Raw genomic sequence first — 16073 nt, 5'->3', positions numbered from 1 at the left:
CCGGAAGGGGCCGTGGGGGTGGGCTGCCCGAGGCCCCGCCCCGGAGGTGGGAGCAGTCCGGGGGGGCGGGGCCCGGCCGGCCCCCGGGGTTCGCGCGCCAGGTTCCGACTCCTGTGCGGTGCGGTCGGACTTGGAAGCGGTCTGGGCTGCCAGCGCCTCTCCAGCGCCCAGCGCCGCGGGAGAGCCGAGGTGAGACGCACCGTCCTGCACCTGGGACAGGCGGCGAGTGGACGTGGGGGGCGCGATTCATCCCACTTCTGCTGGCCTTTCCCCAGGGCAGAGTGCGCAGTCCTGCCCTTGACTGCCCTGTTCTTTCCTCCCCTCGGGCGCCAGCTTCCTTCATCTCGCCCCCCTACCCCTTTTTTCTCCTCGTTCCCCCCAGTCCCTGCCTTCTGCCTCTGTCTTTTGTCTCCTTGTCTCTTCCTGTTTCTCTCCGTCGTCTATCTCACTTTTTCTTGTCTGCCTCTTCTTCATTACCTATTTTCCCTGCCCTACCCCTTCTCTTTTTCCTTCTCTCTCTTGGTCTTTCCCTTCGCCCCCCCCCCCACCCCCCGCCCCAGGAATTCTGCCTTTTGATGTTTTTTTCTTTCTCCTAGGATGACTCTCATTCTTCCATCTATCCATCCACCCATCCTCTCTCATCCTGTGCTGCTCTGTTATACTCAGCCGGAGCTTGTGCTCGGCACTAGGGTAATAATGGTGCATCTGTCCCAGATCCTTTCTCCAAAAGATTACATCCAAAGGGGGCATTCAAGTGCCTGTTTTGGGAAAAATACATAAATGATCTAGTTATAAATATCTGAGATTTAGGGTGAGCCGGAAGAAAATACTTGGTTTTAGAGACAAGGCATTGATTGAGTCGTTTTCTTGACATTTGCCTGTAGTAACAGGCACAGACAGCACACCAGGAAGCTAAATCCTGCAGAAACATTGAGGGGACACTGGGGCCCACACCATCCTTCCTTGGAAATAGTGTAAGGCCAGGTTGATAGGGAGGGAAGGGGTGGAATTCAGAGCTTACTTGTGGGAAGACAATAGAGAGGTCAGGGCTTTTCATGTGAAACCATTAAGTGAGAGTTAAAATATGAAATTAACTGTGTATTTCTAAAATAGATACTTGCCAGTGCTGCTGATGTGCAGAATTTAAGTTCCATAATTATGCTGAATCAGACAGGCATTTTATAGCAATTATTGTGGCATTTAAGATTAATGTTTTTGTGTACATTAGGTAGGACCACAGTTGAAAATACCCTCATCTTAGTATCAAGGATTGTCTTAGACACATACTAAGTGAAGAAATCTAGAAAAACAAATCCGATTAATTTGGGGGGAATAAAGTAGAAGTATTGCATATTAAAGCAATGTTTGCTTCTTGTTAAAAATGTGATTTTCCCAGTGAGACGTGATTTCATTGCTTTATGATATTTTTATGACATATAGCTGTATGTTCAAACACATACACACACACCATATATATATAAACTTGTTTGTTTTTAAAGCTATTAATTACCACCTAACACAGAAGTTTTTTTCTAATCAAGAATTTAACCTTTTGGTTTATTATGATTTTTAATGATATTTCAGTTCATTTGACTTTTCAGTTGTTATGGGAAAGGAAATGTGATATTACATAAATCACACAAACAAAAATGAAATATGACCGAAGAGGATTGCAATGTGTTTATTGAAAGAATTTTTTCATTTTAAATCAAAGAATGTTGGACAAATTCTTAAGTATATGCATGGAACTTTGATTCGGGAGGTTGTTTTCTGCATTTAAGAGTCAAATTGACTTTTAAATCATTGTACCGCTGACTTCCACTGTATCAGAACTCTGGAGGGGTGGGATGAAAGGGATGCTTTGCAAATGATTTAAAACCATCATGTCTGCTTTGCTTAGCAGATTTCTTTTTCAGAAAGCCAAGAAGTGACAACTTTTCTTTAAAACAGATAATCACAATAAAAAGATTTTTTCAAGGTTTTGTGTTGAGCTGCAATGCTTTTTAAATTTCCTTTCCTTCTTTGAGTAGGCTGTATCTCTCCTTTCTAGTAGATAATGATGCTATTATTGGCATCAGGTAGAGTCTGGCTGAGCAGTTTGATATACAAGCCATGGACTTTCCCCGGAAGGCTGCCACTGGGCTTGGTCTACATGGCCAAGTTGTGTTAGGACTCCAGCAGACTGCATTATGGGCCTGGTGTCTGTCTGCATTCTGGGAATCCTGCATTTGGTTTTGCTTGAACACAGGAGGCATTGCTGCTGAAGGGGTATAGGCGGACATAGAGCCTGTGGGGATTGGCTAGGAAGACCTCTTCTCTCCCAGCTCCATGGCATCACCAACCAGCCTCCAGGAAAGCCTGGATAGCTCTCCAGTTTTAATTTTCTCAGGGTTCCAGAGCTAGGAGGATGCATGTGTATTTCCCATTCAGGAAAACCCAGGATGTCACAATCCATATGTAGAAGAGGTGGATAGATAATTATCCCCTGGAACCTTCCAGAATGGTCTGAGAAGCATCTCCAAAGTCTAGGGAAACCAAAGGATTAGAGCACAGGAGATATTATCTGCTCTTGTTTGTTTTAGCTAAAGAGGAAGCCAGACACAGGAGACACTAGTTGGTGGTATGCATGGTATCACTGAATAAGATCCAGTTTCTGAGTAAGATGCAGCTTGGATAGGCTGGAGGCTGGCCAGCTGACAGAGGTTGGAGAGTACCTTCAGATACCTCAGGAAAAAGAGGTCACCTGGTTGTTGACTAAAAGTTCTTTCTTCTGTGAATGAAGGGGGAAGGAGGAAAACAGGCAGGCCATTTGGTCACTCATTACACACTACTGTGCACGGGTTCCTGGGAGCACATGAGTAGAGGAAAGTGAGCCAGGTGGTTGACTCTTGCCCTTTGCACTAGTGTGATACTAATGAATAAATTAATGCTACCTAACATTTATTGAGCCCGGCTCTTTAACACTTCAGATACCTTAATCCGTCTAATCTTTACCAACCACTGGATGAAGTAGGCATCAAGGTGATCCTTTTTTTTAGAAAGAAAGGGTCCTTTTTTGGATGAGGAAATAGGCAGAGAGAGGATCAACACCTTGCCCGTGGTCACAGGATTGGTAAGAGCAGAGTTGGGTTTGGTCGAGGCATCCGATGTGAGAGCCCACGCACTTATCCTCTATGTGATACACGGCTTGATGATAACATGAGATGGCCTGGCCATAGCATGAACAGAACGTGGCCAGGTGAAAGAATGATCAGAGTCTGCACTCGGTGCCCTGGAAATGGGTAATAAACAAAGATACATGTGCTTGTAACACTGTGAAGTGAGTAAGGCTTCATTTCCAAGAATGTAGCCCTTCTTGTGTTTGTTGGAGGAATCCTCACTGGTGGCCCAGGAAGGTTGAGAGCCTGAGGGAGAAGTATCCTAAATGATAAGGAAGGATGGATCTGGTCAGACACCACGTAAACTTGGGGAGCACAGACTCAGAAGGTCTCAAAGGTCACTTATAATCCCATGATCTAAGGGCTCAGAAATGTTGGAGAGTCTGGGATTGAAATCAGGTCCTTTAAATAGGAAGACCATGGGGTGTTACTGAAAGATGTCTGTGTGGCTCAGGGAGTTCCTTGCTAAGCTCAGACTGAAAAGATCCAAGGAGGATAAGAGAACCCTTATCAGGACACACACAACAGAGTGAGGAGGATGAGCAGATCGTGTCAGGGGGTGAGAGCTCAGAATGAATTGAGGCTATTGAGGAGAGTGGAGGGACAGCAAAGGGTCCCTTAACATTGCATGGGAGCAAGGAGAACAAGGGCTGCATAGATTCACCGGAATGTCTGGCAGAGAACCATCCTCCAATTGCAAAGGGCATTAGTCGGTCCACATAGGAAGAAGGAGCAAGGCAGCACCGAGCAGCTGTGCGTGCAGTCTCCTGACCCAGAACTCACTGGCCAGGGCATGATGTGACCCCAGAGATGACATCATGCATCTGCACAGGTCATCTGAGAGGTGGATCACAGGAGAGGTGCATGAAGCCTGGAGCTCAATGAGACCCAGAGTCTGATGTTGACCGTGGGTAAGGGCCTGTGAGTCGTTTGACAGGAAGAGATGGGCATCAGGAGCTGGCACAGGCTCACTTGGGACAGGCCACGTCAGACACACATCATTTTCCTCTTTGAGAGGCTTCCATCTGGCAATGTCACAGACAGAGTGGACCGGTTAGATGGAGCCCCAGACAGAGTGTTGTAGGACATTATTTGCACTTGCCTGAGTGACCTTAGCCCAGCAGTGCTGATGCATGGGAGAGAGGTGAGCCTCAGGGAGCTTGGTCATACCAAAGGTCCCCACTCAGTTCAGTACCCTCGTCACCTTCTTTTCTTCTCTTTCTCATTATTATTATTATTATTATTATTATTATTATTATTATTTTATTATTATTTTATCTCCCTTTCTTTCTCCTCCTCCTGTTGGTCCCATTATTATTATTAAGATTTGAATAATAAAATTGATGGAACATGGAGTTGGATGGATATCTAATATAGTGATTGGCAGAATTCAGACCCACAATGGTCTCAAGAAGCTGGAAGGCAGCGCTGCATTTAGCAATGTGGCATTTAGCAGGTTGGAGATGAACGCCCTTGGGTTGAATCGTGCGGCTTCCCTCGTGTGGTTACTGTGAAAATTCCACGCAATAAGGCATATGACGCCTCTGGCATCTCTGGCATGTGTTCACCTACATACTCTATAAACGGTCACTTCTATGTTTACGTGATGAAGCATCCCTGGTAGTAAAGATTTCATCCTGCAGTAAGATCCCATGTTCCAGATTTGAATGCTGAAAACAGAGTTGTCACATCTGTGGCTCAGGGCACTCTGGACATTTCTGATGACTGGGTCTACATGGCTGTGGTTGGCAGAGGTTGCCCGAGCTGAGAAGACAGCCCAGTGGGCCTGTCTGCAGAGGGGTGCAGGGTGCAGCAGGGCCCGGAGGGCAGTAGCATGGGTGCCTGCCCAGGCTTGGGAAAGACATCCTGTGGTTCTAAATTGTCATCTGGAGGGCTGCCTGAGGAAGAGCTGGGGGAGAAAGCGATGGATTGGGGGGAAATATGTGTGTGTGTGTGTGTGTGTGTATTTAAGTGTGAGTGTATGTGTGTGTATGAGTGTGTATATGTGAGTATATGTATGTGTGTCTATGTGTTTGTTTCTGTAAGTGTATGTGTATTTGAGTGGGTGAGCAAAGATGTGTGTGTATGTGTGCATGTGAGTCTGGTTCAGCCAGTGCTGCTCACCAGCTGGGGGAGAGTGGGCAGGGGGAGGCCTGAAGATGGGTGTCCTAGCTTCAAGAATTGGCTGGTGGAGTTGATTAGGGAAGGGCAGGGAGGAAAGCTTCCCCAGCAGGGCTGATGGCACTCTCTCCTCCTCAGTGCCACCTCACATATGGCCGTGAGTGTCTTTCCTCCAAGACTTGAGCACCTCCAGGGCAAAGTGGAGGCTGGTCTACCTGAGTAGGTCCAGCAGGTTGGCACAAGAGGACAGTTGACAGGTGAGCAGAGGAGAAGGAAATGGATTAATGTCTGAGGAGAACCAAGTGTGGGCACTCTGGTGAGTGGATGCGGGGCAGACCCACGCTTGCTCCAGGGGCAGGGCCAGGTGGAGAAGAGGGGGCTGCCCCCCAGGAGTGGGAGTGGGGCCCAGACCCACCCTGCCATGCCTGGGCATTTTATTGTCCAGCCTTTACCCTCTGGCCACCTGTGCTGCAGGAGCTCCGCTCCCAGGTGCTCGGTGTCCTGTCATGTCTGATTCTGTGGAAGAAAAATGGACACACTGAGCTGCAAGACTACTCTAAACAATGAAAACGTTCATAAATCAGGGTGCAAACACGTTAGATTTGTCAACTGGGTCGGAACGGCCTGGTGGACACGTCATGTGCTATGGGAACACAGCAGCTCCTGCCTCGATGCTGGCAGGTGCAGGGGCAGTGCTGAGCCTCACCCTTGGGTGGCAGGGTCACGTGGCATGGTCCTTCCTCCCTGATGGAGTCCTGGAGGTGAAAGCAGGTGGCACAGTGCTCCAAGTCAGGGTGAGCTGCTGCATCCGTAGTAGTCAGGCTTCTTTGGATGCACACAGCAAAGATGAGGAGCGCATGTCTCACTGCTGTTGCTTCCTCTCTGTGCAGTGTCCTGTGGTCCAAGTGTGCTGGCGCAGCCAACAGGGGAGCGCTCCAGTCTCACGGCTCCTCCCTGGGTCAAGCCCTCCGGAACACCAAAGCCCCTGAAGACTGACAGCTGTTGGAGCATCCACCTTGGCAGCTGGCTCACACCCTGCTGGTTAGCATGGCTGCTGGGAAGGGTGCTGTGCGGAGCTCTTCAGCTGAAAACAGTTGGCGGCTTAGTGAAGCCGACCATGGCAGGGGTTGCAAGCCAGTGCTGCTGGAGAAAACCAACCACCTGGGCTCTGAGGCTGCCACAGGTGGTGGGGGCCAGCATGAGGCCTGTGCTGAGCTGGTGCTGTCAGCAACCCCAGGCAAACTCAGACTGGGAAAGCCAATGGCCCAGAAGGTGTCCTGGGAACAGGGGCAGAGTGCCTTCACGGAGGTGCCTCAGCTCAAGAAGAGGCTGGAGGGTACACAGGCCAAGGAGAGGGAGCATGGTAACCCCACAGGACAGCCTGTCCCCCAGCAGCTGACACAGGAGATCCCCAGGGATCCAGCTGGCAGCAAGGTCTTCTCTTGGCCCAGCGGAGCCCAAGGGGAACCGAGAAGCGCCTTCAGCAAACCAGCCAGGTGTCCAACAGGGAGACCTGGGCCAACCTCTGTCTTCCAGGCAGAGGGACACGCAGATGCCCTTGGGGAGCTGTTGGGACTCATCAACACGGTAGATGTCCCTTGTTGGGGTCAACTTTCAAATTCTAAGTTTTTGGTGGGTGATTTCTGGAACCTGCAAATGTTGCCACAAAATGTTCCCATCTGTAGTGCTTTCATGGGTGCCCCCACACTGTGGCTAAAGCATGCCACTGGCCAGATACCCACACCCTCATCATCCTCCTCTCCTGCCTCCTGGGCTCTGCTGCGACCCACGTTCACCTCCCTGGGCCTGTCCACCCAGAACTGGTGTGCAAAGTGCAACCTGTCCTTTCGCCTGACCTCCGACCTGGTCTTCCACATGCGGTCCCACCACAAAAAGGAGCATGCAGGGCCTGACCTACATTCTAAGAAGCTGAGGGAAGAGGCCCTCACATGTCCCATTTGCCATGAATACTTCCGGGAGCGCCACCATCTGTCTCGGCACATGACTTCTCACAGTTAGCCGGTGACCGTGGAGCAAACCTGTAGGGGCAGCTTCTAAGATTTGGCAATGAGCCGGAGATGGCTTGCCGGTATTTCCTTTGAAAAAGCTGGTCAGAGTTGTCTGCAGGGCTGTCTGCATTGGAGTTCATACACGAGCACCTTGGTCATCATTTGAAAAAGAGAGCCCTCAGCTGTGATGTGTTTTGATGGAAATAAAGTCATGCAATAAAATGATATGCTTTGTTAACCTAGGGCATTGGGACTATGAAGCATGAAGTGGAGGCCCTGCTCCTGTCACCATTCTGTTTGTTCTTGTGGAGACAAGTTTGGCACACAGCATGAGCTTTGGAGGCAAACAAACCTGGATTCAAATCTTTCACATATTAGCCCTGACCTTGGACACATTGCTTTAATCGTCTGAGCACCAGTGTTCTTATCTGTAAATGGGGAAGGTGACACTTGTGTCTTAGGGATGTTGTCAGGGTTACGTGGGAAGGTGTGTGGAAAATAGCCAGCATAACACTTGGCACAGTGTGATCACTGAGGAAATGATATTATTGTCCAGATCAGTCAGGTGTTGTTAAATAACAAAATCTCAGTGGCAGACAACTCAAAGCATCTATTTCTCACTCGAGGGTCTATGGGTTGGCTGGGTTGAGTTGGTCTTGGCTGGGCTTGGCTCCGATCACAAACTATCTTTAAGTTCATCTTTTACTCTAGGACTGATGGGCTTCCCAGATAATACTTCTCTCATGTTTATGCCAAGAGCCCAAGAAGGAAAATCCAAATACACAAGCAAGCCTCAGGTTTCTGCTTGAGTCACTTTTTCTTTCTTTCTTTCTTTTTTTTTTTTTTGAGAGAGAGAGAGAGTGTGAGAGTGTGGGGGGAGGGGCAGAGAGAAAGAATCTTGAGCAGGTTCCATGCTCGGCGTGGAGCCCGACATGGGGCTTGATCTCAAGATCCTGAGATCATGGCCTGAGCTGATACCAAGAGCCAGATGCTTAACCGAATGAGCCATCCAGGCGTCCCTTGGGTCAATTCTACTAACATCCTCTCAGCCAAAGCAAGTCAATGGCCAAGCCCAAAGTAAATGGGTGATATGTGCATGCTGCCCACAGTGAAGCCATGATGAGGGAGCGAATGTGAAATCCTCCTGCAGGGGCATGAAGAATTGGGACCAATAATTCAACCAACACTTCTTCACATTCTGAATTCATGAAAGGGGGCAAAAGGAACAACACACCCACCCACCCACACACCCCTTAGCTCTCAGGAAGTGATCGTGTACAACGGCTTAGGCTTAAAACACTGTGAGAATTAAGAGAGTTCTGGCTACCAATATCTACTGCATGTTGTGTTTCTCTCAGTAACTGTTCTGTTTATCTGCATTTGTCCTTGCAAACCTCAGGTCATAAACTCTGATATAACTCAGGCCAGTTTGTGTGAAGGCCATCAGCTGGGAGTTCTTTCGAGTCAGTGAGTTCTTTTGACTGGTTTCCACTTCCCTTTCGGGACATGCTCATTTGATCTGCAATTTGGAACCCTCTGGTGGGGCCTCTGGCACAGAGCTCAGGCTGTGGTTGGGAAGGAGCTGGTGGGGGCGTTCAGACAGCGGCCAGTGAGCCATCCAAACAGCCCCCAAACTCGACCTCTTCTCTCCCTCTCCATGTGCCAACCTGGTGCAGGCAGCAGCAGGTCCCACCTGGCCCACCCTACCCCCATCCCCCTGATTCACCCTCCCCTCACCTTCCACCCACACACCCATCCATTCTCCACCCATAGCCAGCCATTTATTCACTCATTTATTAACCTCCCCAGGCACCCTGCTGTGTCAGGCTTGGTGCCAGGCCCTGGGGGGAGGCCCCTGAATTCTGCCCATGGTCCTTGTTCAGGGTACGCAGCCTAGCGTACAGTGTGACAGATGCCAAACAGAGGCCTGTGTGGGGCACCAGGCACATGGGACCAGGCCCACATCAGACCTGTGGGAGGGGAGGACAGTGCTCCCAGAGTCCTCCTGAGGAGTGGGGAGAAGAGCAGATCATCAAAGTCCAGCAGGTGCTGGAGGTTCAGATGGAGGGCGGTGGCTGGGGAGGAGGGGCCCAGAGCTACAGTGCTGTAGGATGCTACAAGGCCTGTGTGAGAACCGAGTGAGATGGTGGCCCTCTGAGATGGAGATGGAGGAAGGCTTCCAAGGACAGGAGTCTGGCCCAGGACACAGGAAGCCTGGGTCTGAGAGGCACTTTGAGGAATCCTCTGGCTGCAGAAGGCAGGGTGGGCTGGAGGAGAGGAGAGGACCCCCTGAAGGAGCCTCTGCATCTGGAAGGAGCCAGCAGTGCTCGCGGCAGGCACCAACAGAGCACCTCCATTCTTGCAGGGAGGTTTGGAAGCCCCCTCCCTGAGAGAGACATGGGACGCTTTGTAGGATGGTCCCTTTCCCCACAGAAGGGGGCTGAAGCTTTGAGGAGCCTCCTTCCCCTGCCATCCCACGTGGGTAAGGAAAGGGTGCTCCCTGGAGTGTGAACCTGAAGCTCCACATGATGCACTGACGTACATCGTTGAATCTGCCTGACGTGCACAGGAGGTAGATTTTTAATTCCCATGTTACTGCAGAAGAAACTAAGCTCCAAGAGGTGAAGCGTCTTTTCTAAGATCATAGGTTTAGGAGAAATGGTGCAAGAATAAGGTCCCAGGACCACCCAACTGTGAGCTCACATCCTTCCCAGCCTGCCATGCATTTGCTCAGCATGTGGTTACATGGCATCATGGATGGTTTAAAAATAGGATCTAGGGTCAGGCACTGACCCCTTCTAAAATTGCGCCTTGCATCCTGCATACACTCCCACATTTCCTATCACCCTTTCCTTGAACATTTTTCTATTATCTTGTATGCTACACCAGTTTACTGATTTGTCTTATTTACTGTGTCTCTCCCATTACTGGAGCATAAGCTCCACGAGGGATTTTTGGTTTTGTCCACTGCTGTATCCCCAGCAGGAAGAACAATGCAGGAATGTAGTAGATGTTAACAGACATTTGTTGAATGAAGGAATGAATGAATGAATGAGATGCCTGGTTCCAGTCTCACCCCTGACAAACCCTGAATCAGCTGCTCATAAGTGTTTTGACATCGATCAGATGGTGTGCACAGCTGTCCTCTTCTGGCTTATTGGATTGGTCCATATTTCTGTGAAATCACTTTGAAAGGCACAAGTGCACTATACTAAGAATTGAAATTTGGGATGGAAGGGGACTCTAGAGTTCTCCTGCATCCTCTCACTTTATAGCGATGAGCACTGAGGTCCACTGGTGATCAGACCTGCAAAGTGATGCAGGGCAAGTGGCAGTGAGGTCAAGGCCAGAACCCCTGAAATGTCAGCCTGGGCATCTTCCCTGACCTGCCCACACGCCTCTAAGACCATTGTCTGTAGCCACACGCAGAATTACTACTAGCAGTGACCCCATCATTTTCAAGCAAGAGAGACATTTTGAGAAATAATAAAGCTAACCAAATAAAAGTTATGAAGAAGTGTAATGGAACGTCTTACCCCAACTTTTTTATTTTAATAAAACTAATGGACATGCAAGTTGCTTGGCAGCCATTGAAATCGACAAACTCCAAGATGACTTATGGAAACGATGACTTACAGTTTATGAACATGGCAGCTCCTATTTGTCACCAGGCTGGGTTCCCAAAGTCCCCTTGGGGGTCAAATCCTGCCCCATCCTTTCTTCTCTCCTGCCCTTCCAGAGTAGTCACTCTGAATCATGACTTTGCCCAATCTCCGTCTGCCACCTTCCATACTAGTTAAGAGTTGGCTGGTGATGTCACCACAAAACATCAATCACATCAGCAGGTGAGAACTTTCCTCTTTAAGTCTGGGGTAAGAATGATCACATTCCTTAAATTCTCTATATCTAATTAAATCTACTCTGCACCCCGATCCTGTGGTTCTGGTAAGATATGCAGTCTGTCATTTTCAAATTCCTCCCCTGTCTTTCAAATTCACAGAAAGTTCCCCCAATGTGCCCTGCCTATGAAGGTGGCCTCCCTGAGAGTCACTTAGTCTCCCCATGGGGCACTGGTGTCTTTGTCTCTGTCCTCCAATGTGTTCAGGCTCCTCCCCTCTTCCAGATCTTGGGCCTTGGTGCTTTGCTGGCCACGTTGTCATTACAGATGTCACACAGAAACCACCGAGTCAATGAACAGAAAGGCTTGGCTAATTTCTTGGACTAGGCGAGGGAAAATCCCTTCTGGTGGCTGGGACAATGGCAATGTCTATCTTAATCTCCCAAGCAGCAGCCATTCAATTAAGATTTATAAGAGTCCCCAAAATGTGCTAATGAGGCTGAAATAAGACATTTTGAATTCAGGTCCATTTAGTTCTCAATTATAACCAAAATCTGCTCCCCCCCTCCCCCGCCACCCACTTTTATCTGGAGAAGTAAAACCCTAACAAGGCCAGGATCCTGGATTTCAGCTTCTGGCCAGTTCCTAAATCTTACACTGTAAAGACAGGGCATCCTACTCAAATGACTCTATAATTAGATTAATGAACGTGAGTGAAGTCCACTGGGCTTAGGGACAGGGAGAAGAGGAGGGAGGGTGGGTCTGACACCTAGAATTCCTGTGTCCTGGGTGAGGGAAGTCTCTTTAGTGCCAGGCTGAATGCAGGCCTCAAGAGAGGCTAGAAATTCTCAATGGGGAAAAGCTGAGAGCTTTTCCCCTAAGGTCAGGAACGCGGCAGGGATGTCCACTATCACCACTGCTATTCAACATAGTATAAAAAAAAAAAAAGAAACTGTAAAAAAGAAAAAGGGGGAGAGAGAGGCTAGAAATCAGTACTGTATGTGAAATTAGTGATTCAGTTGGTTTTTAAAAGCTGATGGCCAGAATAGCATGGACTTAAAGAAGCACATTAGTGGTGATGGTGATGGTGAGGGGGAGGAGCGACCCGCTGGAGACCCCTGAATCTATTATGTATCCAGACTTGGAAGAGGCTGGGTGCTGGGCCCAGCCCTGCTAACCTCACACAAACTGCCCTATTCTTCTGGGCACAAGAAGAGAACCTCCCACAGAGGGCTGAACCTCACCAGTTGTTCCAAGGTGAAGGGTGCATCCTCCTTTTCCTTGAAAGGTGCTGGCGCCCCCTGGAGGCAGCGGGCCTCCCCTGCAGGCCACTTCTCTTGAGAGAAGGTTTTATATACCCTGGTTAATTGCATAATTTTGTTTTTGTTTTTGTTTTTGTAGTAGAAGTCATGAGAGAGGACTAAAAATCATATAGTAAGAGATGAATCCCATAGGAAAAAAATGTTTTATTTTTTAAAATAAATTATGCTCCCCAGGGTAGCATTTTGATTTGCGCCACTTCCTAGGAGAGAATTTCCAGAAACCTATTTTGAATGGGGGCTGGGGAGGCAGTACATTCTGGGAGGAGGGTTGGGGTTCCTTAAATTTAACATTTTCTTCCCTGGCTGTCGTGTTTTCCTGGGGCAGGAGACAGGAAGTCAGTGGCCTCTGATACCCTTGCTATTCTAAGCCGCTTGCATTAGCAAGCTATTTTCACTGACAGCTACCCTCACCAGCAAGGAGGCAAGGAGGTCCTCAGGTCAGATGGCCGCTAATCCTATAGGACCCAGGAGGTGTGAGACGGGTGCCCTCCAGTGGGAATCACCTTAGGCAGGTTTCTTTGCCCACAAGTGTGATTGGGGTTGCATCCTTTTATTCTGAGCCTTGTTCTCTCATTGCATTCAAGCTGTGTGGATAACCAAGGCCCTCACTGACAGGCAAACATGCAAACACGGCTGCGTGTTGGGCTGTGTGGGCAAGCAGGAGGGTGAGATGGAAGGAGAGCTGGGGTCTTCCCCTCTGATGCTCCATTGTGGTCCCTGGCTCCTGCTGGACCTTGGACTTTGGACAAGTCTCCAGCAAGGATCCTGATGGTGAAGGTCCAGGCTGTTTGTGGGCTGGGATTACCTTGGGAGATGGGGAGGACAGGCTGGCCCCAGCACCTCTCACTGCAGGTCAGTGGGTGCCTTGGGGGCAGTGGGCCTCAAGCAGGGGGAGACCTGAGAAGGTTGCATGGCAGAGCAGTGGCCCTGACTCCAGGCTGGGCCACAGAAATGGGGGTAGGACTCTGTGGTGGGGATTTAAGAACCAAGCCAGGACCCCAAAATAAGGGAGGGGGAATGGCAGGTGGGCCCAGAGCAGAGTGCAATTAACTCAGACAACTCATTATCCTGGTGATTGTGTGGACACAGTGGGGTGGGGGTAGAGAGGAGGGATTTGGGGTTAGCTCTCAGATCTCTGCTCTAATTTCAGGAGGGAGGTGTGGCTTTGCACAAGATGGGGCCTTGGGGACAGAAGCAGGCCTTGGCCAGGCAAGGTGAGAGAAGGTAGAGGTGATGAGCTCATACTGGGACATCAAGAGCTCAAGGGGTCTGTAGTCTATTGGAGCAGAGGCTCCTAGGCAGCTGTGGGTCACCTGGCTCTGCCACCGGAAGAGAGACCTGGTGGGATTTTGTTTTCCTTTTCCTCTTTCTCCAGTCTTCTGTCTCCAAGCAGGTAACAATGCAAGGAAACCACCTCAGAAACACTGACCCTTTCTCTTTGGTCTGAACAGGACCCTTTTGGTCTACTTCTCCCACTTCAGGCCCTCTTCCCAGGGCCTCTTCATGATGTGGTAGAAACAGCAGGGTCTTTGGAGCCAGACAGATATGGGTTCAAAGCTCACCTGTCCCCTAGCCCAGCTGCAACAGACAGTGCAGTTTGTTGTAAAAAAAAAAAAAAAAAAAAAAAAGTCTGTGGTTGATGGAAGCAGAAGAGGATGACTTGAGAGGAGCCTGGCCTGCACCCAGCGTTGGATAGGCAGGCTGAGGGCTCAGGGTGGACAGTGGGCAGGAAAAACGAGCTACTCAGCAGGACCTCAGCCACGGTCAGGCAGGGGGACCGGCTCCGGAGGACGTTGCTGCCACCCCTGCTGAGTGGGGTCATGACTCCGCGGCCCTGCACACTAGGCATCTGACCACTGCTGCTGCCCAGCTCCCACTTGCTTAAACATTTAACTTGCTTAAACAGATGAAATATTCTGCACAGGAACCTCTGATTGGCCCAGGAAGGACATCGTGCCCATACCCTGGTGACCAGGGTGCTGGGAAAGTGAACTTCCGGTGTGTCCAGCTTGACGGCGGGGGAAACGGTGTCAGATGACATTGGCTGGACACTGGATTAGCTCATTTCATCTTCATAGCCCTGAAAGTGCTATTATGTCTCTCATTGTCCAGATGAAAAAACCAAGGCCCAGAGAGGTGAAGCAACTTGCCCAGGGTTGCGCAGCTGGGAAGTGGCTGGCCTGGCCTGGCCTTTCCCCCGGGACAGGTTCAAGATGGAACCTGGGCTCCCAAACACCTCACTGCTCTTAGTGAGTCTGTTTCCCACAGGTTCATATGGGGAGCGCTTCTCCGAACACTCAAAGGGGGTGCATATGTTGGGTGGCCTAAAGGAGGACACGTGTCCATTGTGCTACCTGTATGACCTCCTGTGAATTTGTGAGCTTAACTGAGTGTCAGCTGACTCCTGCAGAAATGGTAAGAATGGTTGTCCATTGTTCGTCTCGGCAGCACATCCACACAAATCACAGTGATACAGAGATTATCATGGCCCCTGCGCAAGGATGACACACAAATTCATGATGTGTTCCATTAAAAAAAAAATTGTTGTCCATGCACTGTGAGGCTCAGAAGAGAACTATGTATGTCATCCACCCTAAGAGCTGCCCCACCCCTTCCCCTATTTAAGACCCATGGAGATCTGTGCCGTCAGCTGACCCCCAGCACCTAGCCTGACACCTTAGACAAAATCAACTGTCAATAAATGTCAGTTGTGTAAATCAAGGAAATCCAAATGATATCAAAGGAAAACCCTTGGAAAAAAATAAGCAGTCACTAGTGATCACTAAGGTATGGTTAGTGACTCAAGATATAATTTGTTTTATTTATTTCATTTTTGGAATAATGACTGCTGCATTTGAAAATTATGATCTATGCTTATTATAAGGGTTTAAGAAAAAAAGAAAAGTATAAAGAGAAAAAAAAGTTAAAATATGACCCCTGATTCTACCACCTAGAGGAACCATTGTTTGATTTAGGTGATCATCAGATAGCTGTGTGTGGGGAAGGGTGGGAAGGAAGAGGGAGGAGAGAGAACCTCTAGAATGTAAGCATGTAGGGGCGTCACACATCTGCCCCGATGTTAATAGGTCTAATGAAGAAAAGGGTGAGATCCCAGTATCTGTGCCACTGCTAACATTCGATCGTCCACTTAATCTTAGTTGAATTTAGCAGAAGGAAGAGGAACTGGAAGGCTTTCTATCAGAGCTTTCCTATTTAGACAGGGTTGGTTCAAGGTTTTCCAGGTGGCGAAATCCCTAGATATTGCTGGTGACCCAGGGGTATGCTTAGTCTCCACAACTCTCTGGGACCGGGGGAGGGGGCTGGTGAAGTCAGGGTTGTGTAGTGAAGTCGGCCCGGTGCCCTGCGGGACGTCGCCTGTGGCAGCTCCAGGCCGGACCCCCCAGACATCAAGGCCAGATGGCACCAGGACTTCATCCTCACTCAGACATTTTGGGGCCCCGGGCCCGGAGAGCACTAACTGGGGGCTGTGCTCACTATTCCAGCTTCATCCCCACCATGACTTTGGGCAGGGGCCTGGAAGTCTCTCACTTTAGGGTCCCTGGTGATTTCCAGCAGAGTAAGTTTGCGTGGCTCCCAGGGCCAGCCAGGGGCCTCATTCCTCCAA

General features: G+C 49.5%; 1 protein-coding gene and 1 non-coding gene across 3 annotated transcripts; both read left to right on the top strand.

Moving 5' to 3' along the window:
- Positions 1-63: 63 nt before the first annotated feature.
- ZNF488 (zinc finger protein 488) lies at positions 64-8022 on the top strand. Of its 2 annotated transcripts, none has more exons than XM_073904557.1 (2): positions 64-189; positions 6170-8022. In XM_073904557.1, exon 2 carries the CDS (start codon positions 6327-6329, stop codon positions 7296-7298), a length of 972 nt encoding a protein of 323 aa, XP_073760658.1. In that variant the 5' UTR covers positions 64-189; positions 6170-6326; the 3' UTR covers positions 7299-8022. The 2 variants fall into 2 exon arrangements, with proteins under 2 accessions (XP_073760658.1, XP_073760659.1); XM_073904558.1 differs by lacking the exon at positions 64-189 and adding an exon at positions 5417-5536.
- A 6860-nt stretch (positions 8023-14882) lies between these two features.
- Positions 14883-14984, top strand: LOC112831004 (U6 spliceosomal RNA). Its single transcript, XR_003210051.1, has one exon. It is a non-coding gene; the product is annotated as a U6 spliceosomal RNA (small nuclear RNA).
- Positions 14985-16073: the final 1089 nt, after the last annotated feature.

This window comes from Callorhinus ursinus, unplaced genomic scaffold (assembly GCF_003265705.2).
Source record: "Callorhinus ursinus isolate GAN/ISIS: 27379988/994484 unplaced genomic scaffold, GSC_fseal_2.0 scaffold20, whole genome shotgun sequence".
NCBI classification, from domain to species: domain Eukaryota; kingdom Metazoa; phylum Chordata; class Mammalia; order Carnivora; family Otariidae; genus Callorhinus; species Callorhinus ursinus.
The sequence above is the reverse complement of the archived record's forward strand: the minus strand, read 5'-3'. Positions and strand labels throughout refer to the sequence as shown.

Excerpts from the sequence above, each read along its gene's own strand:
- ZNF488 (XM_073904557.1), top strand. The coding sequence starts at position 6,327 with ATGGCTGCTGGGAAGGGTGCTGTGCGGAGCTCTTCAGCTGAAAACAGT.